Source organism: Perca flavescens, chromosome 3 (genome assembly GCF_004354835.1).
Source record: "Perca flavescens isolate YP-PL-M2 chromosome 3, PFLA_1.0, whole genome shotgun sequence".
Lineage (NCBI taxonomy): Eukaryota > Metazoa > Chordata > Actinopteri > Perciformes > Percidae > Perca > Perca flavescens.
Window position 1 is genome coordinate 1,581,107 of NC_041333.1, and position 27,961 is coordinate 1,609,067.

The 27,961-nt window shown below is 43.3% G+C and overlaps 1 protein-coding gene across 4 annotated transcripts in view; it reads left to right on the plus strand.

The window, feature by feature from the left end:
• Positions 1-27,961, plus strand: part of robo1 (roundabout, axon guidance receptor, homolog 1 (Drosophila)) — a 294,093-nt gene that overhangs the window by 235,517 nt on the left and 30,615 nt on the right. For all 4 annotated transcript variants that reach the window (XM_028573117.1, XM_028573116.1, XM_028573119.1 and 1 more), the window contains 11 exons: positions 7,613-7,770; positions 12,184-12,304; positions 13,499-13,637; positions 14,191-14,318; positions 18,636-18,644; positions 19,619-19,743; positions 19,977-20,148; positions 21,773-21,978; positions 24,040-24,121; positions 27,456-27,624; positions 27,717-27,883. In XM_028573117.1, coding sequence (XP_028428918.1) covers positions 7,613-7,770; positions 12,184-12,304; positions 13,499-13,637; positions 14,191-14,318; positions 18,636-18,644; positions 19,619-19,743; positions 19,977-20,148; positions 21,773-21,978; positions 24,040-24,121; positions 27,456-27,624; positions 27,717-27,883 — 1,476 coding nt within the window. The remainder of the gene's footprint in view (positions 1-7,612; positions 7,771-12,183; positions 12,305-13,498; positions 13,638-14,190; positions 14,319-18,635; positions 18,645-19,618; positions 19,744-19,976; positions 20,149-21,772; positions 21,979-24,039; positions 24,122-27,455; positions 27,625-27,716; positions 27,884-27,961) is intronic.

A 27,961-nucleotide genomic window follows, 5' to 3' on the forward strand; every position in this document is an offset into this window, starting at 1 on the left:
GCTTGATGAGCTTGATGGCTTTTGAATTTTCCATAAATGAAGAATGTTGCTTAGAATGTGAAGATTCTTTCTGAACTAGCTTCACAGAGGGCTGATATGGGCTACGAACAGAGCCCCATTGCCTCGGCCTGTGCTGTGTGTGAGAGGGCGATAGAGGCAGAGAATGAGAGAAAGCATACTGTACAGGTATACGTGTGTGTAATATAGTGTTACATCTGCTCTTTTGTATCTCTATGCAAAGAGCTTCAGGCTCGAGACAGTACAGTGAGTGGTGAGAGATGGGGTTCTCTAATGCTCCTTGTCTTCAGGGAGTAGGCTGTGGAGCTCCATCTATAGAAAAGACTAACAATATAGAAGACAGGCTTTACTCATACAGCTCGCATATTTGTTCCTAATAGTAAAGTCCAACCTGGCTTGCTAAATGAAGACACATCATAAGTATTGGCAGTGCAATGTTGACTGCTGCAATGTTTCTATCCCTAAATCATCTTTTGTTGCCAGGGTCCTGCAAATGAAAACAATTCTCCACTAGTAAAAAATGTTGATTTACCTGCTTCTTCTACCTTTATCTCCCTCAGTATTATTTTACTGCGTTGTGAAACTGAATGGAAACAGAATGTCTTCCACTAGCTGATGTCCACCATCAGCTCTATGCTGTGTAGACGGAATATTTGATTTAGCTTGGCCAACCCCTAATGAGAAAACTATACATGTCTTGAGTGCATTTTGTAACCACGAAACCTGATGCTGTGTTTCCACACCAGGTAACACACACTGCTTCACAATCAGAGTAGAAATCACTTTCATATGCACACAGAGCGTAGGGCCTGATCTGTCAAAAGCTGACAAATCCACGGATGGTTTGTTTTTGTTTTTCAATCATTACATTTAAATGTGATAATCCCATACAGATGTTTATTACAATCTTTGCATTGTGGTGGCTGGTGCTCTTATCAGGATTTTATAGGATTTTTTTTTTTTTTCCTTTTTAAAACATTTTTTGTCGGAGAGAGAGAGAGTTGTTCTCAAGCTGTTTCTTTTCTCCGACATTCCTGCCTGTGCTGTCCCAGCACTCGCTACACTCTTTATTTTAGTTTAACTCCTGCTCACCCAGCACTCCAATCACACAGGCACTGTTTATTGAACTATGAGGTGCCAAGTCACTCACTCAGTCACTCACATAAAGCTGCCTCCCTGCTGCCCTCTGTGCCTTTCTCCAAGTCCGCCAAACGCCATCTCTCTCTCCAAGCTTGACGAGAAGACTTATGACCATTTAAACAAACACAGGCACTCAATGGCCTCTCTGTCTGTGCGGCTGTGGGGCAAGGCTTCCTTTATGTGGTGTGTGTGTGTGTGCGCCTGTGTGTGTGCACATGCTTGTGTTTCTTTATGTAGAGACATAATTGCTGTTGGATACTTATGCGCATGAGGTCTATGTGTGTGTGTTGAAGCGTGTGTAATGTAGATGATGAAGCGCTGACATTGAACCCTCTGCACTTGGCTTTCTGCAGCCTCACTGGGCCACAGCGAGTGCAGATACGCCCTCTACTGTGCCACTGAAAGATCCGCAAAGCCATCTGCCCTTGGTGCCAGGTATAGACTGTAATCACTTGGCACAGCAAAGTGTGAATGTCTTTACCCCCCACCCACCCCTTAACCATGCTTAAATCCACACACCACCCGGGCCAGCCTGATTCATATCCCTACATGGCGTGGTTTACATCACAGTGTCACAGTCTCAGCTGATCTGCAACGTTTGAGATGTGGTCCATTTTTTTATACCACAGCAAGTAAGACAAGTTGAGAGAACATGTTGACAGGCGCATCTATGTCTGTTTTTGTCTTTTTTTTTACTTATGGACTCCTGTAGTTTATTGTTCAGGCTCTGAATGTTTATAAGAGGTAATGATGGAATCCTGTTACTGTTTAGTGACATCACATCTGAATGTGGAGGATGACCTCATGGCATCCGCGGTGTGCAGGTGCAAACCCTAAAGGCCAGTTGGGTAATAGTCTATCTGCTCTTGTTGACATATTTACGGGTGTGCACAAGGTGTGTTGTGGTCGACTAGGCATTTAGACTGTCAAGCTTTTTTAGCCAATGTGACTCTGCAGATGTGACCTCATATTGAATGTCACGGTTGTCTAGAGAGGTATTGTTTTCTCCGTGATTTATCAATATGGCATTTGGATATAAATGTGAAATCTATCAATTAAATTCTAAAAGAACAAAACTTGTAGGATTGAAGAGTGTATAAAGACCGGGTTGCATTGTGATGTCCACTATTATTTACAGCTTCCCTTCGTGTCAGTTTTATCTTTGTGTATGTGTACATAGCTGAGAAGTTTATCTATAATCATCTATCCCAGACAGTATTATGCTGCAGGATCGAGTGTCTGCAGGGTGCACAAGAGGGCATGAGCTCAAAGCTGAGGAACTAAAGCCAGATTGAGAAAGAGAGGGGAGTCTGCCGTGTCCAATCTCATCTTCCTGGCGGTGGGGTCGGGGGGAGACAAGGGAATGAGGAGGAGGAGGGAGAGAAGGGAGGCAGTGGTTCTCCAGAGTACAGTAGGAGTCCTGCTATGTCTTCACACCCACCAGCAAAACTCCAGATTTATGCTGAGGAAACACACAAACACACACACAAACACACACTGTACGCATGCCGCTGGCAAATTATCCACCTGCAGCAGCCTTTGCATTAGAGTGGCATGGGTTAACGCACCATCGCTATGAGCCTGCCTTTGATGTAAGCTGCTCAGTGTGTGTGAACTGACAGAGAGGTAAGATAAGGGGGTCAAATGCTGAGAGGGAATTTAGACACAAAGTGGGAGTTACATGGAGGAAGAGAATGAAAGGTATTAGTCCCACAGGACAGAGCTGGAGGCAAGGTGAGGAGCATCAATATGGAAGGGTTTAGCTGCACTGTGAAAAAGTCTGATTTTTGCTTATGACATAAACAACACTCATGAAGGGGCAGAGGAATTATGTTGTACAGTAGAAATGCACTTTAGGGGAGCTCAGCCGATGTAAGCCCTATTTTAATACAGATACATTTGTCGTTTGGCCAGAATGGGGTAGATTTTTAATAGGCTGCAGCTACCGTGAAAATGTGACAGTGTTCTTTACGTGTGAAATAAATAGCATTGGAACATCCAAGCCCTTTTCTTATATGGTCTTTTTTATTTTGCTGTTATTCAGATGTTGACTTGTCTCCTTACTGCATCACAGAGAGGCCTTGGCAGTAAATGAATGGGAGAGAAAGAGCAATTCTACTGCAGCTGGGGCAGTCACATATAACCATGAACATCTGGGGCTGCTTAGCCATTTGATATTTTCTCAGTGTTTGTTGTACTGTCCATTTGTCCCTACCGTATGTCCTCAGGTAATATCAAATCATGTTTGACTCCTGATAGCCTAACATTGTGGCAGTTTGTGAAGCAAATCTGATCAGTCCAGAAGAAAGAGGAAGAGAGACAGGGGAAAGATATGGATTATATTTCATTATATGTAGCAGAGTCCTTCTTTTCCTTAGCTTCTTCTCTTTTTTTCCACTCTTTAGTTCATTGTCCCTGCTGTTATCATTGATTCTGCTTCCCTTAGGGCTAGCCATGTCCATTCTGTTTCAAGGAAAGATGCAAGCCAAAGGCGAGACCCATGCTGTGCAGGATTGACTCGGGGTGCCTTCTGATAAATCTTTAATTCCCTGGTGGGTTTGTTTTTGTATCCTTCCAAAGATTTGCAGGAAAGCTTGTTGTACTTGGTTTAATTTCCTTAGAACAAAGCTCATCTGATCCACCCACCAGACTTGTGTGTGGCATTAAGTCTTCATTTTCATTAATGTTGGAGGGGCAGCACGGGGAATCTCATTTTAATTTGACATTTAAACATCTGTTTTCAATTTCCTGGGGGAAAGAGTGCATGTGTGTGCGTGCCTATGTGTGAGTGTGTGGGTGGACAGAGGATAGTTTGTGGGGGTGATGGACCTGGGAGCTTTCAGAGCTGAGAGCAGCCATCTCAGCAGACCTTTAAGGGAAGGTTTGGATGTAAGAAATGATGGCAGCTAATTGGGTTAGCCTCAGCACAGCTCCAGTTTGCTACTGTGGACCTGTGAGCGATTTATCATACAGTACAGTAGAATGTGGTTAGACTGGACTTGGCAGGGCCCTATAGATGTTTGCCATGTTTGCAAACTAAGCCTCTGCGTTGATAGATATGGTTGCTTGATACACAGTCAGCTGAGCTCTCTTGCAGCGAGGCATGTAAGCCAGATGAGATAGGATGTGTTTTGTTTTTGGCCTATGGAAAAGAGGAAATGCAATGCACAACAGATCCCTTTACCTTGACAAAGCATATTGCTATCTGTCCAGGTCCGGATATTCACTCCCTGTTTCATCCCATCATCAGCATATTTGAGCAAATCCAGGACGGACAAAGAGGCGTCTTCATGCTGGGACCTGTGACGCTGGCCCATTTCCACACATTAAGCCACAAACTGAAAATCTCTCTGTGCACACACAAACACACTCGCACACACATTGAGTCGGGCCTCCCTGTTAATAGCGCAGGAAATATTATCTGCTAGGGGACAGCTGCAGGCTCACTAGAGAGACAGAATGGTAGAGTAGGCTCATTATCCCAAACACAGACTCAGACCACACCACACACACACTTTCAGGACAGCACACAGCGTGAGAGACTCTTTATCCCATTTTTTCACCCAATTCTGGGTCCTAGAACAGGAACAGCTAGGGAGGCAGGCGAGCTGGGCCTTATGCAGTATTTATACAGGAAGGAGGGACGCTGGATGCCTTATTTAGACCAGGGGGGCCAGAGGCAACCGATTCCACCACTGCTCCGGATCTGACAGGGCTTCTGGCAGAAGAGTTGGGGCTTTGTACCCCATCCAGATCTGTGTTTGTCTGTCTCTCTGACAGACTGTCTAGCTGCCTCCGTCTCCCTCCTGCTCATTCTGCCTCCATCCCAGAGGATTTTGTTTTCCTCTACGCAGATGTTCGGGGTTGTCTGCTGCGCTGCACTCAGCTGTGTTTATAACAAAGAGGTGTTGGTTTGGAGGAGGAGAGAGGGCAGCGAGGTGATGGAGCTAGTGCTGTTGAGGAGGGCTGGAGGTCACTGCGCTGTTGGTGTAAACACTGGATGGTGCCAGCTATCCCTTGGGCCTCCAACTAGTCGATACAGCATGCATTCTTTTTTCCTCTTATCCTCGCCGCACATCCCTTTTTATTATCCAGAGGGACAGATGCATATGCATGTTAGCTGAAGGAGTTCCAGTAAGACCAGCAGGGGAGGTAGAGACCCACTGAGAGGAGGCCATGTGCACTTAATGTCAAGGTTAAAGTTACTGAACTTACTCAACCAAGCGTTTATTACGAGCTCTGCATTAGCCGTGCAAGAAAAACACAAATTCTCTCATATGCTCTTTACTTTTCCTTATTCCTTAAGTGTACATACTTTTGATCAACAGGAAAGAGAGATGTTTGAACATTTAAAAATTGGCACTTATAAGTATTATATGGGCCAAAGCTGACTGCAGCATATTCAGTTTTTGACACTCAAGTGCCGACTTGTACACTAACACTCTTAGAACAGGTTAACTTTGCTGATACAAATAGAGACAGTGTTTCTTCAGATGGAGCCGGTGTTGTAATGGATCGGATGTTTAGTGTTTACATTTGCATTCTTGGATGACTGTATCTGCTTTTAACCGTACCAAATGGGCTCACTCGCCATGCAGCTGCACTGCTGAGTTTAAGTTGGATCAGATTGAGTGTGGAAAATCTAGGGTGTCACACACATTTGTTATTCATCTGTGTACAGCACACTGCATGTATCTGTAGATGAACGCCTCCTACTCATAGGCGACAGCAGCGTATAAGTTACACAATGTCTGAGGAATCCTTTTGCATTGTTTCTGATAAATATTGTTCCTATGCTAAAGAGGCTAATTGAGGCTAGGTAATGTGACAGCTGTACGTAGGGAGGTGCAGGTGTGATGTTGCAGCAATGGACTGTGGAAGCTATTACCACCCATCCTACTCCAAAAGCAGGTTCCTACTGTTAAATTGGATTCCCACTACACGTTACAAGAAGCAGAGAGCAGTATCTGGGCTCGGCAATGTCCAATTAAGTGCTTAAAGGGTTTAGACAAGAATTTGTTGGCTGTCAGTAGGTGAGGGGTCCTGGGGTGAGTCTGACTTTGACCTGTGACCGAGGTGCCTTTAGAGCAATAGGCGGAAAAAGCTCAGTTTTATCCCCAAAACACAGACACAAGCATGCATTCACATTACTTTTCCATACATACAAAGGGATAACAATGCACTCACTGCGCCAACCTGCGTACTTTGTGTGTGGCCTGAATTTCAGCTTGAAATTTACAAGCACTATAGATATGTTTTTATATGTATGTGCAGTAAAGCTGGGAAAATGATTACTGGCACATGGTCTGCAGAAGGGAGCTGGTGGCTTTTTCATTACTTTCTCCCCTCTCAATAAACCTCCAGTTTATCTTTAATGCTGGAGATACATACTCCAGAGATATGTTGTTCCTCTGCCCCTCAGAAAATTGATTTGCATTGATCTGCTTTGTTGCAAATACCAGTTAGTAATAATGCTGATGTGATATTCTGCTAAGGTGGGCAGGCAAAGACTAATGATTTTAGATGAGGCAAGTTTTGTCATTTTGCATTCAGCCCCAAATGTTAATCAGAATTGCTCAGTTCATCTCTTGAACTACATCTATTCAGTATCGAATTTGTACCAACAAATTAGATCTAGGAAGCTGTGGATCTCTTATGTCGAATAATGAATATCATGGCAGTGTCATCTTTTTTACAGCACATCTACCAGGGAAAATCAATGCAAATAAGAATCATATTCTACCAAAGTCCTTAGCAATGCAGCAATGGTGGATTGGATCTAATGTAGATTTTCATCTATGTGAATATAACACGGGTGTATGGCCGCAGGGATGTAAATATGGACTGTCAGGGAGTGATGAAGAAGCGATGATTGAGAGGTGATCATCATTGTATACTGCTGTGTGTGTGTGTGTGTGTGTTTGTGTGTGTGTGTGTGTGCGTGATTGTATGAAAGTCTGTGTGGTTCGGTCAACAAAGACGAAGGTCGTTGCTTTTAGAGATGTTGATAGGCACAAATATGTATTCATCATTGCTGTTGTAAAGCTTATTGTCAGTAAGGTTATCATGGGAGAAAGCTGGAAATCAAATAGCAACTCTATACGCCTAGTACATACAGTAGCCTATACTATACATACCTTTTTTTATTTAGTAATTTTTATATCTATTTATATGAATACATTTGGTGGGATTGTTGCTGGTTTCATGGTGCAGTAAATCGATATGTGTACCTTACATTTAGTTATCTTTGCGGAACTAATTATGTGTCTCAAAACAGCTTGGCTGCTGTTTTACTAGCTGCCTTTGGCTTTATAAATGTAGCAACAGCTTAAAGTGATATGCTTTTTTAAACCATCTTCTTCTTTAACTGTTAGTTTGCTGTGTTTTTCCCAACGCAGGATATATTGACATTGTGGTAATTATTTCTTTTCCTCTTCTTTCTGTTTTCTCTCAGTTCTTCGTGATGACTTCAGACAAAACCCTGCGGATGTGATCGTGGCAGCAGGAGAGCCGGCGGTCCTGGAGTGTCAACCTCCACGCGGACATCCTGAACCCACCATATCGTGGAAAAAAGATGGAATAAACATTGACGACCGAGATGAGAGAATCACTGTAAGACTAAGTACCTTAAACATTGTTATTGCTGACACGTAGGCTAATCTATTGATGCCTGAAGACTGCTTTGTGTATAAAGATGATGTGTTTGAATGTATGAGATAGAACAACCCAGTGATGCAGGTCACGTCTTTACCACCACTTCAGTGTTTGTTGAAAGATTGATTTGTTTGCCTCATTATTCCCATATAGCAATTACCCAACCCAAAGCAGCACATTTTGGTGGATACAACATTTAATGACTGAGGTAGATAGAATCAGTCTTGCTCCCTCAGTCAGCAGCAGTGCATTGATTCGGGATGGCCTGCTGATGAAATCAGCTCGGAGAAGCGTGGATCAGGAGGGAGAAATGAGCTGACCGGAATCAAAGAGCAGAAAGTTGTACTCAGCAGCAGCAGCGCCTGCAGAATCCAAACAACTCTTTACATTTGATTTACAACCAATCAATCAGTTCTTCATTCTTGCTTACCAAAGGTCTTGAATTATCCTAGCTCAAACTGCCTCAACCAAACACAACTTTGTGCCCATAGTTGTTTCCCTTGAGCAGGAAGAGACTTTTTAGATTGGATGTGTGCTTTAAGGAAGTATAGTAAAGGCTGTGACTCAGCACTGTAACACAGGTAGTAATGAGGAAGTAGTTAGCTGTGGGTCTGGATCCCATTTTCACAATCTGACTTGATTTAAGGTTTTTGGCTAGACATTTTGCAGTTATTGAGCAGTCAAATAGTTTGGCCTTCAAATGCTGACGATGGCTAACTTCACAGTACAGCCATGGACACTCAATACATTTTCATCACTCAGCAAGTTGAAACAGTGATTTATCGCTGTTGTCTGCCTTAAACGGAGGACTGTACATGACTGAACACTGTTGAAACAGTGAGGGCCAGTTGAGGTTGCGTGCATTGAGACCTGATCGCAATTCTAACTCCTAAACAGTGAGTATTCTTCGGCTCTGTTATTTTCCAAGCTGCACAGGCAGAAGATTTGGAGTCCGTGTCTGTCCGCTGAGCACCATAATTGAAAGAAACAAGCGCATGATCTAGTTTAAAGTGAATCAAATTATATCTGTTCCTGAGTCAAGTCAGTTACTGATAAGCACGAAACCTCTACGCCTCATATCTGTGGCCTTGTGGCCTTTGGATTTACTGTTTGGATCATGCATTTATTATGTGTTTACTGTATTCACACCTTGCTACCTATTTGTGCCCACTGTTGCACTATAGATGGTATCTTAGGCAGAATGCAACATAAACTTACATTCAAGACAATGTTGATCTATTTGAAATAAAATATTATTTGACTTTTCAGTTTTGTTCATCACCTAACGGCAAACTACCTAATGCAGTTAACTGTAGAGTGAGAGAGGTACTTTGAGGACAAAGCAGCCCAGGTTCAACTCAACCCACAACACACACACACACACACACACACACACACACACACACACACACACACACACACACACACACACACACACTTTTGTTGTTTATAAATCATTTCTGTAGTAACTTCCATCCTAGCCCCTGTATATGTGATTTTGTGCTGAATGGGTGAACTCTTTGGAGTAAATGTTGTGAACACTGCTGCTGTAACAGGCTAAATGACTCAGAGATGTGTCCTTGTAGCCGGCAGCAGTGTTGGCCCTTCTGTGGAACTAAAAACAGGGTCTGGTAGATTTATCAGAGCTGTGTGGACCAGCTGGTGTTGCTCACTGTAAACTTCCTGTCAAGCACAAAACCTCACAGAGTGAGTGTTCCCAAATGACCACTTTGAAAGTAGCGCTAGACATCACGTATGACTATCTAAGTATGTGTAATCAACTGTGCTGACCGATGGGAGTCTGCACGGTCGCCTGTGGACACCCATGTTAACAGATTAAGTTGTATTAGAAATGGGACAATCATGGGGCGTGGTCCATAGTTTGTTTATGGAATTGTTAATTTGATACGAGTGAATATAGGACTTTAGAGAAGGGAGCAGAGGCTGGAATCTTTATAATGTGATGAACAGCTGAGCTCTTCAAAGCCCCCTCCTCTCATCCAGCCTGCATTGTTGTGTTTGGTTCAGTTCATTCCTCCCACCATGCAACATGCTGGAACGTGCAGTCTCCTTGGTGATCACTGGTGATCAGAGCGAGGTCCCAAACCATTTTCTCTCTGTACTGCACTTTACTGGGATGGGTCGGCTTGGCTTTGGTGGCTGCAGCATAAAGAGGGAACAAACTTCAGAGAGAGGCAGACAAGCAGAAGCAACCCTTCTGTTTTTTTTATCTATTTTAGTCAGCTGTGTGTGTAAACCCCAATGAAAGGCTGTGTGCCGTCTTGCATATATTCATGACTTCATGTGGGGCGGTTGTGAAAAGTTTCCCACTGAGCCATAAAGAGTGAGGTAGGGCTATTACCCTGTAATGCTGCTGTGCCACCACCAGCAGCAGGCCACATTTGTCAAACAGGTCTTTCACCAACAATGAGTAAAGGATAAATAAACAGAAATGGGAAAAATGCCAGTATTTAAGACTAGACCATTGTTTGCTGAGAGAAAGAGTTAGTTGGCTACATCATAAACGGCCCGAATGCAGCACATTGTCCTCCTCCTTTTGTGCAATAGTTGTGGCTAATTATCAGCCTGGAAAATGAACGGCTGTGTGAATACCAACAGAATGCATGCTGAATAGAGGCTCTCCCCCCCATTATCAGCATTGCCAAATGACATGAGACAAAAGGCAACAGGATAGAGCCATCTCCCTGTAATGCAGGATAATGGTCAGATTGTTGGGGCTTTCAGCAGCCTGTGTGCATCGCTGTGTTGTGTGGAGAGGATATGCATGCAGAGAAAAAGAGCACCGCTGCTGCATTCATTTACTTGCTCTCAGAGTCCCTGCTGCTCTGGCACTCCAAATATGCCTGTGGAGAATGGGAAACTGCCACAGACACACAGAGGTACGAATATGGATAGAGTGGATGGGGCCTTAAGTGGATCCTCATGTCAATGCCCTGTGGACCCAACAGTACACCCCCCTCTTTCTCTGCTCTGTGGTCTGCCCTGACCTTGGGCCTTTGTGAGTGTCACAGTGTTTTAACTGGTAAGCCTTTCCTCAAACAAACAGTAACATAATGATACTTCAAACCCCTCCAGCACCACGGGGTGCCCTAAATAAGCCAGCCTTCCACAGCCTCTTCAAGTTCCTTTGCCCTCCTGCTTTACCATGAATATTAAACAGGGGTAAAGGACTGAGGAATCCCTCAGAACCAGAAGAATGTGTGCGGTTGCAAAGTTGTCCTTCAAGAATAAGACTTACCATTACGACTGTACATTATAAAAACTAAAATCCATAAACACACCGTTTTTTTGTTTGTTCGTCATGTGCAAGTGATGAAAACTTGACTACAGAGTACAGTGACGTAGACTTACTGAGACGGATCATAGCTCGCAAGTGAACACACATGTAGGAGGGCTTGAGTTTAACATGGCAGTCACGCATTTGCAATATTGTGTGTCAAGCTCTCTGTCAGTGGTACTCTAATGAGGCTATCGATTACATGCTTGCAGGTGGTGGTCCTGGTCTTGCAAGCTGATGTGTGCATTTAAAACCTTAAGCCTCCGTCAAGGCAAAGAGATCATTGGTGCACCATGCTATTGTCTGTCTCTGCGCTGACTGCCATGGTTGTGAGCTGAGAGAAGGGCGCAGGGGCCTGTGCTGGGGCCGGGGCTAACTTTCTGACTGCCTGAGAACAAAGCATCTCCTCTGGCCTGTAATCAAAGCCCTGGGAAATAACAGACATGACATTCACCTGGACAAACACACATTCACTGCTGGGTGTGTGTGCTTGTATGTATGTTCACTTGCATTTGCACGCGCACACAGAGAAAAAAATCCAAGAAACCTATTCTTTAAAACATTCCCCACAATAATAGACAAAACTGTCCTGAAGCTCTTTGAGGCGACTGGAAAAAGTGCTCGCAGTCCTGCAGTGCCTCATGTGTTCCCTCGGGGACCTGCGGCTGTGTTGGATTAGGAAAGTGTTCTTTGGCTCAGCTTACCCTGAGGAGGTTCAGACCGACGGATAGTGATTTAGACTTCAAGTGGAAGCTGAGTAGGAAACAGCAAAACAAGCCTAGAGATAGAGTAGTTCAGTTTGTCTCTGGCTCTGTAAGTTCAGAGCAAAAACCCAATAGAAAAAATTCTCTTTAGCACCAAGCCATTATGTGTTTGTGAGTACATTGCATTATCGTGTTGTAATGGCCTTTGGGTAAGTAAGTGCTCACAGGCATTCTTTAATGCAATCAGGAAATGTTTTGTAATCTTTGAGCCATGCTGTTTTCTGTTTTCTCTGTCAGCCACAGACCCCAAGTGTCTTTCAGACTCTAATATTGCTTTTTTTCCTCTTACCTCCTCTTCTATTCCCTCAGATACGCGGGGGGAAGCTGATGATCACAAATGCCCGGAAGAGCGATGCTGGGAAGTACGTGTGCGTCGGCACAAACATGGTCGGAGAACGTGAAAGTGAAATAGCTGAACTTACAGTGCTTGGTAATAAATCTTTGTCTCTCTTTTATAGTATTTAAATCTGTTGTCTACTTTACTCCCCGTGCACATCCAACCCTCAAACACACACACACACATTTTCTGTTTGTCTGCAGTGAGAAACCGAATCCAGATGTTAAGCTATGATTGTCTATCTCCCAGGGAACTAAATGGTGTCACTGACCTTTATCAGATAGTGTGTGAGAGGATATCCAATCTCACACTTAACTATGAATCCCACCCTGGCCCAGGCAGCTTCTCCCCTGTGACCAGCAGCTGCACCCTATTTCATCATGAGAGACCTCTGACCCCAATACTCTCTGGTGTCCCAAGCAGAGAGCACGTCCAGATATTTTATCACTAGCTTTTTTTACTTCCTTCACCTCCTTTTCCTCAGTGACCTCCTATACAGTAATCTGTCAGAAGGAACAACAACGAGCTAGGTCGTAGCTTTGGTGTTTGTCCATATGAGTGGGTATCGTAACCCAGAAACTCTGGTTAATCATAAACCACCCTGCCTAGTTTTTGGGACCAAGTCTGGAAAGTGTTCAGGGAGCATCAGGAAACATCTAGAGAATATAAAATCTAAACATAGGAAGTGCTGTGGTGAGCCTGTAGTGTTTGATTTGATGACCAGAGAGTCAGAGCCAGACTTGAGGGTGATGGAGTTAACAAGATGACACAAGAGGTTAGGCTTTCTGTGTCAGGTCTTGTTCAGAGTCCTGTCTTCAATGAATTTAGTCTAGTCAGGTGTAATTAAAACCATATACATGTACCACAAAGTAGTAACTTTTTCCTGTCCTTAATGTTTGTTTTGTTTGACTTATGTGCGCTGTCTACTCCATATAGTCTAGACTGTATTTTTGCCTTATTTAACCTTTGTTGTTAACCATGAATTGGCTATTACCTTGTTATTTCGTGTCTCTGTATGAAAACGAAATTAGATTATTTCACATTATTTCATCATTTCCATTCCAGGACCTAAAACTTAAACTTCTGAATGGCTTTTTCCACTGGGTTTTATTTCATTTTCCATCTAATTTCAAACTTAGCTCTAAAGTCTCACTATAAAGAAAAAAACCAAGATTAATTGAGGGAATCAAAGCAACAGATGTAATGACTTTCACTTAATGGACACATTATTCCAGTACTATCGTTCTGTGCTCTGACTTAAACGTGTGTGTGTTTTCATCTGTGCAGAGCGTCCCAGCTTTGTGCGTCGCCCAGGTAGCCAAGTGGTGTTAGTGGACCAAAGTGTAGAGTTCAGGTGTGAGGCCCGTGGGGACCCAGTTCCCACCGTGCGCTGGAGGAAAGACGATGGTGACCTGCCCAAAGGAAGGTATGACTCATCAACTGGTCCCCTTTCATCACACAGTACCTTTCTTCCGCACCATTTCCCTCTCTTTGTTTGATCCACCGCTCGATTTTTCCTGTGTCGCCACTAGGGCTGCCCCCTCTTAGTCGATTAGTCGACTAATCGGTCGTTTTGGTCTTAGTCGACTAAGATTTCTTTAGTCGATTAGTCATTCATGTCATTCATGCTTAATTATTTATTTCAGGAAACGTCTGAGCACATTTATGGTAAACACAAGATTTAAAGTGGTGCTTTTGCAGGATTAATTGTGGAGAAACTCAGTTTTACAGATGGTTAATTAACTACATTTATATTGTGCTTTTCTAGTCTTAACCACCTCTCAAAGCGCACAGCTCTGTCAGTTAAATCAACTAATCGATTAGTCGACAAAATCCTATAAGTGTTAGTGGACTAAGAATTTCTTTAGTCGAGGACAGCCCTAGTCGCCACCTGACGCACGTTGCATTGAGTCTCTGTGGATATAAAGCTTATGTGTACATGATGAACATTTGATACATGGATACTTGTTTTAATCCAGATATGAGATTCGTGAGGACCACACCCTGAAGATCCGTCGTCTGACCTCGGCTGATGTAGGCTCCTACACCTGCGTGGTAGAGAACATGGTGGGCAAGGCGGAGGCATCGGCCACGCTCACCGTCCACGGTAAGATGGAATAGAGTTACGAGAGTTTCACACTGTTCAGTCGGCCAGATATTTCATTTACAGCCCCTTGGACACCTAAATTCATTTCCATTTGGGTTCATTGTGCAGCTTGATTCAAATGCAATTTAGCCCAGCCACATTGCAATAATAGCCTTCAGCTTTAGTGCCATCACTTTCAACTATTCTCTCTCAATTAGCTGATTGATTTCTAATAAAAAGAAACGCAAAAATCCATAACAGCTGTAGAGTCGTGCACATGGGAGCTCAACAGCAATCAATTTCATTTGCCCTATACAAGTGGCATTTCTCCGGAGGCCTGTCTTCCTTCATGTTTTAAGACATACAGTACTATTTGTGAACCTATGGAATATCTGTGCGTCTCCTGTGGCCCTCTCCATTGGAAGTCTTATTAACACAGTTGGAATATAAAGCAGCTGGTCACAGAGTGTGAACATTCAGAAAGAAACCATTCGAGGAACTGGGGGCTGGGATAACCCCTAAACCCTCCTGAGAGTCAGAGGAACACAGGGGCCATTTAACGCCAAGCTAATGGGAATGTTGGGAATCGGGTGAGAGAAGAAGGGAGGGAAGGAGGAGGAAGCTCAGTGCATGGGAGATGGGGATTGGATGGAAGGACAGTGAATACGTTGGTCTTGGTGGCGGCTCGCCAGTGATGCAGAACGGGTTGGGAATTGGGGCTGGGGGCGATTGTGGTGAAGAGGATAGAGGGGGAGAGAGGTTTTTGAGGTGAGGTCAGTCATATTAATGTCACTCCCAGCAGTCAACGCAGCAGAGATATAAAGAGACAAGGTGATTTTATCCCTCTGCCAACCCCCACCCGCAAAGACAGATACTTCATTTTCACATGGCTACATGGCCTTTGCAATTATTTCTTAATTTTCTCCATCGTACCGCATTCTTTAGATTGGTTTCAAGAGCAAGATTAGGCAGACCTGCCAATACACCCATCAATATATCTACTTCTTTTATTGCCTTTTTTCACTCTTTCCCTCTCCCTGATGAAAGCTTAGTTAATGAAAGGGAACAGCATTGATGCACCGGTTCAATAAGCTGTTCTCCTGGCTTAGTATTGTATTTGAAATGCTAAAACCTTGTCCTCAGTGGAAATGAAATGTCTTAACCTCAGGCCAATTCCCTGTTGCCTGCATGCAGAAGCAAGGCACTAGCCCTCTTTTTTATTTTTTTATTTTATTTTACACATTATGCCTTTCAACCCCTTATGGTATGAGAGTGAGAGAGGAATTAAACCAAAGTAAAGCACTTTAATTAATTACACTTCAGCAATGAAGAACCTCTGTCATACAATTAGGGGACACCTTTTGATGCTTTCTTAGAGTGAAAGATCAGGTGAGGGCATAACATGAATAATAGCAATCCTTGTTCTACACCCATGGTTAGATCGGACTGATGCCTAAACCTCCAAGCTTACAAAGTTCCTAGAAACCATTTCTATCTACTCCCTGAGCTTCATCCAGCCCAGGACATGAGGAGGCCAGGGAGGCTGTGGGCACTGAGTAGTCCTGCTAATTAAAGACAAGCAGGCCACAGTTCCATGCTCGGAAATGACATGCTTCTAATTACAGATGCGGGGACAGGAAAGGAAAGAAAGGCCGGGTAATTGTAGGTCTGAACAGGCTAAAGTACTGAAACGATGTATAGGTAGTAAGATGTCGCTGTAGCAGTGAAGACAACAGTAATGTGGGGGGCAGGATTTTAGTCTGTGGGTTTAGTGGGCAATGCTGTCGCTTGTACATCAAGAGTCAAAGTATGGCAAGATTGCCCAGCCACTGCATAAGAATAACTGTGCAGCTGAATAATATAATTTCTGTGGTAGGGAGCCACTGGCAGAAAGAAATACAACACAAAATGGATATTCAGATTTATGTAAGGCCAGAGTGGAATTAATGTAAATATTCTTTGAAGTAAAGTTTTTCTGCTAAATCTAATGTGATGTGTTAATGGACGATAAAACCAACTGAGTTAAAATTAGATTTTCTTTCCGAAAAAAAAATTCCCTGCAGTCCTTTTGCAATTTGTTTAACATTACAATATGGTATGTGAAAATGATATTAAAAAATATAACAAGACACACAATTTTGAAGATATTCAAAGCTAATCCCTTTAAGGAGCTGGACAGTTTAGGAGAAGAATCCAGCTCTGTGTGGACAGAGGGGGAGTTTCACACCTTCCGTGGTCAGATTGTCAGTGAACAATGTCGACATTGTGGAAGTGGTGCCCTGGGCTATTTTTCTTTCAATGTGCTCTGCTCTCGTTACTAACCTAATCAGTGAATTACTGTCTTACACGCGTGTTTGTTAGTCTGCTACACCTCCTTTGGACTTATAAATATGTCAAGTAAAATATTTCATTGATTGATGGAAAAAACGCATAATTGGCCAAGTCACCAGGCGTATTTATAGTTTCATCGTAAAATCATTAATCTAAGCCACATGAGAGTGTAGCAGTGAGATGGGCTATTAAGGCTGCGTAGGGTGTGCGTACATGTGAGAGTATGTTTTGTTTTTTTTAAGATTTAAGACTCAGACAAAGGCAAATGATCTGGGTCTGGTGTGGTTAGATAATGTGTATGCAGTATTTTGTTAATTAAACATCACCAGTGGACTTCCACCATAGGAATGTAAATACATTGTTTCAGACTGCATTGGACAGAATTCAAAAAATCAACGTGTTATTTTTTTCTCAGCTGGTCAAGTTTGCCGTTAGCAGTGATTTATGTGTAGTAAGGTCTTGAATGGAATGGTAGTCCCCAGAGCAGCGTTGCTAATAACCCATGTAAAGGGTCTGGAAGGAGACTTGGAACTGGTGCCAAAAGAGAGCGAGTGAGAGGAACTTTTCTGTCAGCCGACTGTGTGCTGTTACAGCCATGATAAATACCAAATCCCTGTTGGGTGCCACATATAGAATGGATGCATTGTATTGTTCTATCTCTGTATCATCTCTGCATTTGATTTATCTTAATCCTCGAATAGGCGCTCCTTGTGTATTACTCACTATCACTGACACTGGTTCTTACTTGTCAGACATGTCATAAAACTTGTGAGAACCACATTTTAGTTGATATACAAAATCTCTGAGGACAGAGCATTTAAAGCATGCTACAGACCTCCTAGTGGGAGATATGATTAATCATGCTAAATCTTCTGCATGCAGTCTTACTACTAGTGTTGATGTCAGGCCCATTAATATCTCTGCTGTGGTCTTTGGTGTACAGCCTGCCTCCTATTGGGCTGGAGGCCACCATACTTAGTGTGTTTTCCCTCAGCCGCTCTGATCAACTGTTTGATAGAGACTCCTTTCTGCGCTGTGAGCTAGCGGAAAGTCCACAACAAAGTAGACTGGTCCGATTTAAGACTCACCTCTCCCTCTAGGTCCACAACTGTGATCACAGCAGCATGGGAGAGGTAGGGTTACCTAATTAAAGGCTTAGACACACATGAATGCATGTGTGTAGGTGTTGTAGGGGGTTTGTGTTACTGTGGGTGTGTAGGTTCTCATGGTTGTTTGCATCTAGATCCTCTTGCTCACGGATAGCGGTGAGCGTCTTCTTCTGAGAGCGTTTGATGCTAGTCTTATCTGCATTTTAAAGGCCAGCAGGGGGGAGAGGGAGGGGCTGGTCATTACTCTGACTGACAGCGTTTATGTTTCCGTGGGAGCCGTTGAAGCAGACAGATTAGATAAGGTGAGTGATTGGCCGGAGGAGATTTATGGCCATAGAGTGACAGTTAACATTCACCTTGTGGTTTTATGAACCAGGCCTACATTTGTGAGGCTGTGTTTTAGGGACTGTGATCCAGCTGCTCCTTAGGGTGCTCTAAACCTCATTAAGGGTACAGGGACGTTCACCTTCACACAACATCTGGAAAGAAAGGAACAAATTAAACAAAGCATTTTGTTTCCTAAGCATAAAACATCTGTCTTGTGTGTTTCATATTGCCATTTTAATGTACTTAATCCAGCGTTTTTCCTGTCCTTGAGTATGTCCCAAGACTAAGAAGGAATGTTGAATCGGATGGTTTCTTGTGTGTGTGCGCATTTTAAATGCATTCCTGATCACCCATGGTAATTATTCTTTTCTGTGTGTATCATGTGGTCCCTATGCTTTGAGTCGAGGGTGAAATATGACATGTCTTTTAATCATAGCATAATGATAACATGACTATTTGTTCCCATGTACATCGCATTATTTTTCTTATCTCTCCTCTTTATGTCATGCTGTTTATTATTTATGTATTCATCTTTGGGTTTTTTGTTGTTGTGTTTTTGTTTCCTTTTTAGTCATGTCTGGTAAGTTGAAATGTCACCCGTCACCTATTCACCGCCCTGACAGAGACAGGAAGCTGTCACAACCCCCTTCCATCCTCCTCCCATCACTTCTCCACCCACCAATCAGCACTCATGTTTCTGTTGTCATGGGCAACAGTGACAAAAGGACATTAATGGGTAAAAATATGCTCAGCTTGGGCCTCCAAGGTAAAGCCGCATCATTTCATTATATTATTTCCCTGTTTTTATGCATTACCAAACACCCCATCTTATTCATGGACACATTATGTCTGTATTTCAAATGACAGCTTCCAGATCGCCTTATTTATCTAATACACTGCCCATGTATAAAACAAATTAAAATGTTTGCTGATTTATAATAGTAGATTCTTACTATTCTAGGACCTCTAGATTCAGGGTGTGTGTGTCCTCACATAGATGGCCTATAGACCAGCAAGGCCTAGTGTCACTGCAGAGCAGCATGGATAACCTTGGGCCAAGACAACACACTTAGTCTCAAATGGAATTTGTCATTAAGATGCATGGATACCGCATACTGGTTGAGGCCTGTGCTATTGGAGGGTGTCAGCATGGACAGATGGCTCAAATTTATTCCCCATTTCCATGTAAATTTTAACGGTCCGTGCCCTTGCCCATGCAAATGAGTTGGGCATGGGAGTAACCATTGTTATTTCTATTCATTACAACAATTATAACAATGTTTAAACATTTATAATATGCCTGCTTTTTGAATTTGATCAGTGTACTGGTTAATCTGCTGTGCACACACTGTGCACAGTTTTAAAAAGAGAACCTGAATTCTTAAGAACATATTTGAATTAAGGCCACCATACAGTAACTGCAGTCAAATGCCTTTTGTCTTTCATTCAAATAACCCAGACCACTTGTAACTGTAACATCATAATAACTATAATAATATACTTTGGTGTGTTTGTCTATTCAATGGCTAACCTTTCTCATGGCTGTCCTTCCAGTGCCCCCAGCATTTGTGGTTAGACCAAGGAACCAGGTGGTTGGGGTTGGCAGAACTGTCACCTTCCAGTGCGAGGCCACTGGAAACCCACAGCCAGCCATTTTCTGGCAGCGGGAAGGCAGTCAGGTAAACAAAAAAAATATGACAAAGGTTTTCATTTCAAAACACTCTTTATCCGTTTGGAGACCATGCTAGCATACTCATTCAAAGCTTTGGAAAGAACTATTTTGTAGTCATAGTTCACTTGATAGCTTGCATGCATATGCCATTTTGGAATCTTCAGCCTATCCAATTAACTAGCAAATAAATAGTCATTTATAAAAGTCTGACTGTATGTGATCTGTGTTCATCCCCGACAGAACCTGCTCTTCTCCTACCAACCTCCTCAACCCTCCAGCCGATTTTCTGTATCTCAGTCCGGGGACCTGACCATCACTGATGCTGAACGCTCAGACATGGGATACTACAGCTGCCAGGCCATCAACACTGCTGGCAGTGTCCTCACCAAGGCTCTGCTAGAGATCACAGATGGTAAGCAACCTTCTTTTAAACACAGTTTCTGCATACAGCAAAGTCTCAGAGGGAATTAGAAGAAAACTTGAGTGGATAAATATTGGTATTTCAGATCATCTTTGGCTCATGAGGCTAATGCTGTTCATCTGAAAAGCCGTGGTTGTGCCGTAGAGCATATTAATATCCGAACTGAGGTTTGTGAGGTTCGGTCTGGCCTGTCAGTGTGTTCTTGTCAGAGGTAGAGACTCTCTGGTGCCTGTGCACCCAGACCGTGGCTCAGTATCTGGCTTTGATGGCTTCACACTGGCTAATGTCTCCTTCGGTATTCCATGGCTGGCTTGCTGCTGTCTACCGTTGGAAGACAGTGGCTGTGTGGTGAGGTCTGGATTGGTTCCTCTAATTACTCTGCTAGCCAATCCCTGTCAGCCTGGTGGACTAACCTTGGCTTCTTTTCCATCATTCCCACAGAGATCTGGGCAGCTACTGTATTATTTTGTCAATGACACACCTAGATCCATCTCTTCATTTACCAAATGTCCTTCTTCATTTCAGGGCCTACAATGGTATGCTCCATCTTGCGCTCCTCTTCTCTCTCTCATTCTGCCATGCTCTCTGGATAATAATAACAGTTATTAAAGCGAGCAGGCCGCTCTGAGGCCACGACTTCTCCGCAGGCAGATCTGGTAATTACAGGTCATGCTGACAATGTTTTAGTAATTGCACCATCCCCGGCACAAAAGCAAAGACAAAGCGGCCAAGAGATTACACCGCAGCATGGTTCTGAGGATCTCTGCACACATACGTACATCATTATGTGTTGCCTTTACACTGTGTTAGGTATTAATTTGATTGCTCCTAACTGAATGTAAGTTGCTAGTAAATCAGTGGGGCTGACAGCAATGGTCATCAATAGTGCTGTAAATGATAATAATAATCAGAGGGAGGCAGACAACCTATAGCAGGAACATGATGAATCACACGCAGTAGAGACAAAATAAAAATGAAGAAATGATCGGGTGCATGTAATTAAAGTTTCTCCACATCTCTTCTCCCTTTGCCTCCCTCTTTTCGCTGCACATGACTGCCTTTTTCTTTCTGTCAAATACATGCTTTCTGTCTATGTCTTTGTTGTTTGTGTGTACTGGTTGAACACCCAGGGTTCACATGCTGGGAGGCAGGGAGGGGGAGTTTAAACGTCATCATAACATTGTCTGTTCTGGCTAGATGTGTTTTTATGCATTTTCTCCCCTTGTTTTGTGTTTTATGGCTGGGGGATGGGCCAGGGGATTGTTGGCCGCTAGCATTGATATGGGTAGTGCCAAGCGTCTGTTAGAGCTGCAGCGAGAAGCCTGAAGTATCTGAGGCTGTTTTGTTTTAATTACGCTGCTTTTACTTGGCTAAGCTCGACTCCCGCTGCTGAATGATTAGAAAATTGTTTCCAGTTCTTAAAATTGGATGTAATTCCTCTCCCACTACCTTTGCAGTTTTCACATGCTTACATTGCTACATGCTGTTTGGCAGATCCTCTGCCTTTTGTGTGTTTTCTCACACAAGCTGAATGTAATTGTCTGAATCCGCTGTTCTGCGCCACAGTTTTTTCTCCCTCCACCTTTTCACATTATTGCTCATTCTCCTTCCACAGTCGTGTCAGACCGCCCGCCACCAGTTATTCGACAGGGCCCAACCAATCAGTCAGTAGCTGTGGACGGCACAGTGGTCCTTAACTGTGTGGCAACAGGGAACCCCACCCCCACCATCCTGTGGAGGAAGGATGGTGTCTTGGTGTCCACTCATGACTCCAGGGTCAAACAGCTGGACACGGGGGCATTGCAGATACGCTATGCAAAGGTAAGACACCTGCTGCTCACATGTACAAACATGCTTAGACCCTTTTTAACATCAAGCAAAGTACACAGCGGCTGTGGCTCAGTGGTAGAGCGGTTGCCTGCCAATCGGAAGGTTGGTGGTTCGATCCTTGGCCCTGCAGTCCCATGTCGAAGGCAAGACACTGAACCCCGAGTTGCCCCCGATGCTGTGCATCGGAGTGTAAAGGTGTGTGAATGATTATCTGATGAGCAGGTGGCACCTTGTACAGCAGCCTCGGCCACAGTGTATGAATGTGTGTGAATGGTGAATGGTTCCTGTACAATGTTAAAGCGCTTTGAGTAGTCATTCAGACTAGAAAAGCGCTTTATAAAATAATAATAAAAAAATTTACATTTACAACGCCCAGGACTGTTCTGTTCTGTGGCATTTGGAATTCATTTGTAATTTGACTCACCTTGTATTTCTATTTCTATATAAATATAATTGTTTTTTTATTCAAGATGTTTTTATTAGGCTGCCTTTTATGTCTTAATCCGAATTCAAATAAACTTCAAAGTTGTCCATAATGTGCTGCGCTAACCCCCACTGGTCGGTAAATAAAGCAACCAGCCCTCAGTGGGCTGTCAGTCAGTTTTCGCGGGTTTGAAATGGAGTCTGTGAAGTCGAACAGTCTGCAGTTCCTGTCAGTCAGCAAGCACAGTGGGTTTTGTGTGTAATTTCGTGTATGAGCACATATATATGTGTGTGTGTGTGTGTGTGTGATCAGATGGCAAGCTGCGTGATGCTGGAGAGACAAGTAGGGGGTGCTGACGTGTCTTCCAGATGGAGGCGTCACAGGGTCAGAGTTCACGTCACTTTGCGGTGTTCTGATGAATGCTGCCATGTCTTGTGGTGATGAGATTGCAGTATGATTGGGCCGCCAGTGCGCGGCAGGCAGAAGGGGGTGCGTCTGAACCCCTCTCCTGCTGTAGCCGAGTAAACTCCGCAGGCACTTTACATTAATGAATTTGTCATTTCTCCCTGACAACATTTTAATGAAGATGTTTTTGATGCGTGAGGTAATTTATTTTACTAATGTGGGCGTGTGAGTGTTATTGTTTTTGAGTGTTAATACATTTTCTTACCTGCCAGACAAAAAATATATGCACCTTGAGGGTCATTGGCCCGACAGGTTCACGCTCCGTTATTTAAACAATTTATCTCATTCTGTTTTTCTCTCTTTGTTTTGTTTACACTCCAGCACCATAGCCCTTAGCGTACTATGCATCACCAGCACATTACAACATAAAGATTTGTCTTACCTACAGACTTTGACTGCAGTTGACAGAGTAGACATCTTTTAAAAATGCAACAGTGTAAAAATATGCTATATACTTTTACCAACAGGGTTATGTTTTGTTTATTAGCCATCTCTAAAGCTCAACAGATTTCAATTAAAAGGCCATGAGGCAAGAAACAAATGATTTGTTGTTGGTCTGCATCCAAAATCCAGGTGTCAATACAATCATTTTGTGTCAGTTCTATTTTCTCGTGAACTACTACACATTATTAAAAACCAACTTCAGCCTTAGAAAGACAGGTAAACTCTGAGTATTAAACTTTAACTAAACTACAAATTACTACAGTTTAGTTCACCAATGCATACTACGCTCTAAAATTTCCCAACTTCTTTTTTATATCTAAAGGTCAAGGTTCTACCATATATCTTCAGTACAGCTTTTCACCACATCTGTTGCACACAGCTTCCATGTTTGGTACCCAGGGGGATGGTAGAGTGAGAAAAAGATCTCCAATTAGTCTACGATCCTGTGAAAATCTTTTCCATTTGACTAGGAATGGTCTGCCACTTGGCCTTTCCAGCTGCTTTCCCCCCAGTTTCTACTATGAAGATATTGAGATTATCAGGCAATGACAGCTGCCTGCTACAGACTCCAGCAGAATGTCAATAAGCAGAGCAGTGATGGTGGGGACGAGATAGCAAGAGGCAGAAAGAGGGAAAGAGACGACTACTATTTCAGGAAACTGTGGCACAAATTTGAGTAGTTCCCATTTAACCACATATCCCCCTCTATTCTCCTCCAGCTTGGTGACACTGGAACATACACCTGCATCGCCTCCACACCCAGTGGAGAGGCCTCATGGAAAGCCTACTTAGAGGTCCACGGTAAGACTTGTCCAATACTGAGGTGTCCTTCAGTAGGAGTTTTCTAACGCATACAAATGTTTAGAGCTGTCAAAATTAACACGATAATAACGACTTGATGCAAATTCCTTTCAGCGCGATTATTTGACGCATGCGTAAATCTGGTCCCTTGGCCCGATCCGTAGTTGGGGAAATCATTCAGGAAGCGATGCAGCTCCGCAGCAGGCCAGCAGCGCTGCGCTCGCCGGAGATTTCTCTCAGTAATTATATTACTTCCAGTTACCTCGGGGTCACAGCACCTTATTTTGACCCACAGTGGGAACTTCGGCCGCATTCTTTGACTGTTAAGAAGAGAGTGGACAGGCTTTTTGTTGAAGCGTGGGTCGAGCACTTTCTGCACGTAGCCAGACAGTTGGACATTAGAGCCAGGACACACCAGCCGGACGGCCGACCGTCGACAGAAAAGCCAGTCAAAATGATCAGTTGGGTCCCCAAGGTCCAAAAAACTGCCTCGGGACACACTGAGGCGACACAGACTTGAGAAACATAATACGTGTCCGTAGCAGCAGGCGGCGCTACTCTGTATTGTTGCCCAAGAAATGAAAACCAGCAGCTGATTGGACGAACGCTTCACATGGGTTTGTTTCTCCGGAAATTCAAAGCCAGACTGTCATGGCAGCTCGTTCACAATCAATGTTCAAAGTACGATCTCATATTGTACTAAAATAGTTCACTGAAAAATGTTTCTGAAAACATTTAAAGCGAGAAATAGGCCGTGCAGTTGCTGAATCTGTCTTCATTTCAGCTCAACAAAGGTCAGTTTAAAAGATTTTCGTCAGATTTTGAGAGACTCTAGTCACCTCATTCCGCTCGGCATTTCCAGGTGAGTCCCGACTGTCCTGCCTCCGACTGAACATGTCAGGTCGGCCAAAATGAACGCCGACAGCGCCCCAGACGGACGACGGCACGGGACACACGGAACAGACTCGAGTCACTGACCTCGACAGACTGTCCCACGGCTGATTATCGGCCTGGTGTGTCCCGGCCTTAACACATAAAGTCAGCACAGCACACTGACCGCTGATAGTGCACGCGATGTGACGCACATAGCCTCCACCGAGTCATCACTGTTTTTTCTCACACTTTAGTTATTGTTTCTTTGAATGTATCTTTTATATCACCCTGTTTTGATCCCACTTAGTAGAAGGGGGTGTTTTTGTGAGCCTTTATTTTCCCACATGTGAGGTTAAACCCATTACATAATCCACAAGGTCCATTGTTTTGTGTTGAGAGCTGCTTAAAAAAAATGGGATGTTTAGTTATAATATAATAATGTATACTTAATTAATCCCACAAGGAGAAATTATAATGTTTTTCACTCTGTTGTTATTATGCACATTATACACAGGCCTGAATTACACACACATGCTCAGTACCTATACGTGCAATAATGGAGAGATGTCAGAGTGAGGGGGGCTGCCCATGGAAAGGCGCCCCAAGCAGTTGGGGGTTCGGTGCCTTGCTCAAGAGCACCTTGGCAGTGCCCAAGAGGTGAACTGGCACCTCTCCAGCTACCAGTCCACCACTACTATATACTATACAATACTTTGGTCTGTATGGGGACTTCAACCAGCAACCCTCCAGTTCCCAACCCAACTCCCTACGGACTGAGCTACTGCCACCCCAGTTAAAGCAACACTAAAGAACTTTTCCCGCTTTAGTCCCCCTACAGGTTGGAAGCGGAATTGTCCATTACATAATGCAAGTTTGCCGGATCGGGTAGCGGATCATTTTGTAGGGTGGTAGGGGAAGACTCATCCCTGATTGGCATGCCCTGACATTCTTACCCTAACCATAACCAGTCCCACTCCTCTTGCCTAGGGTTCTTCCCCTGCAAAAAAAACTTTGCTAGCTGTTTTCGCTACCCGATGTGAGTCGAGTGCAGATGTGAGTTGCGCATGCTCAGATTTAAACGGTTTACGGCATAACGCCAAGGGGTCCGGATCCAGCAAACGTTTTAGCTATCTATGATTGTTTGATTGCTAACTTTAGCTCAAAACTCCATTCAAGGGACAGCCTTTGTTGTGTTTGATTTCTAACTTGTAGCCAGCAGTGAACAAACTTCGTTATGTAGGTCCATTTTTATTGTTTTGCCATTACAGAAGTCTGTCGTTAGCAGGTTCTTGTAGGCTACTTCTGCCTCTAGCGAGGATCACAAACAAACACAGTAGTAGTTTTCTCACAAAGAATAACCTGGCAAACATTATATCTATATATATATATATGTATAACTTCAACAAGCCTCACAAGTCGTCCTTTGCGAAGCTCCAACACCTGTCGCAAAGTGACGCATGCGCAACTCACAGCTGATCTGTAGTTTGAATGAACTGGACAGTGTAATGTAATGGACAATAAAGTCTGGAATGACATTCCACAGCACATCAGAACTCTATCGTCAATAACATCATTTAAATTAACATTTGCTGGCTATTTAATGGAGAGGTTTACCTGCGACCATTAAGTCAGCTTTATGGCTTTGCCCTGTTGCTCATTCTCCTGGTCTGTGTGTTTGTTACTGTTTTTGTCTAGGAGTTTTTTTTGTGTATATGGTGTTTATGTTCTGCAGAGCAGGAACCTGCTGAAAATCAGTTTTACACTGAGTCAGGCCCGATTGTCTTTAATCTTTTCCTGTTTAATAAATAAAAAATGAAATGAAAATGAAATGAATTCCGCTTCCAACCTGTAGGGCACATGTGTCAAACTCAAGGCCCGTGGGCCAAATCCGGCCCCTTTTTTGATTTTGATACGGCTCGGATATCAATTTAGGTTCACAATAAATTTTGGCCCACCTAGTTTTTGTCACTTTGGAGTTCACTACATTGTGTTATATTACCAAGCAATGTAGTAATGTAAATATGCCCATCTGTTGTGGCTTGATAGGCTTGAGTTTTCCATTTTATAATTTAAGCATATTTTTTGAGCATACAGTACCTTTGAGGTTACTCTGGAAAAATATTCTAAACAGTATTGGTCATTTTTTTGGATTGTTGCAATAATTATAAACATTTGCATAAAGCAAATGTGTCTGCTCCCATGTTGATAAGATGATAAAAACTTGAAAAATACCCCTTTTAAAGTACATTTAAAACAAAAAAGCAAGTTAACTATGGACAATTATGCGATTAATCCCAATTAAATATTTTAATCTATTGACCGCCATATAATATTCTAGATATTAAAGATCAAGTCAAATAAGATATTTAAGGTTGGAGATTTTGCATGCGTTTTGTGTACTGGGAAATAGCATTAAACTACATTCTCTCTGTTTCTTACCTTCTGTCTGTTCTACATTAAGAATTTGGAGTCCCAGTCCAGCCAAACAGACCTACTGACCCAAACCTGATCCCCAGTGCCCCTTCCAAACCTGAGGTCACTGACGTTACCCGCACCTCTGTTGCCCTTTCCTGGAGACCTAACCTCAACGCCGGAGCCACACCCACCTCCTATATAATAGAGGCCTTCAGGTAAAACTAATCAGTAAAGATCAATAAACAAAATAACTGCTTGGCCTAATACAATCTTTTAAACATTATTTTGTTCTGTTTTGTGTCCACAGTCATGCATCAGGGAGCAGCTGGCAGACCTTGGCAGAGCATGTGAAAACTGAGTCATTTGTACTGAAGGGCTTGAAGCCCAGTGCAGTCTACCTCTTCTTAGTACGGGCAGCTAATGCCTATGGGCTGAGTGATCCCAGTCCTATCACTGAAGCTGTGAAAACACAAGGTGAGAACTGCCTTCTTACCGATAGGACTTTGATATACAGTACAGCAGTGTTATGGTTTTTCTGTAGTTTAAGACAAG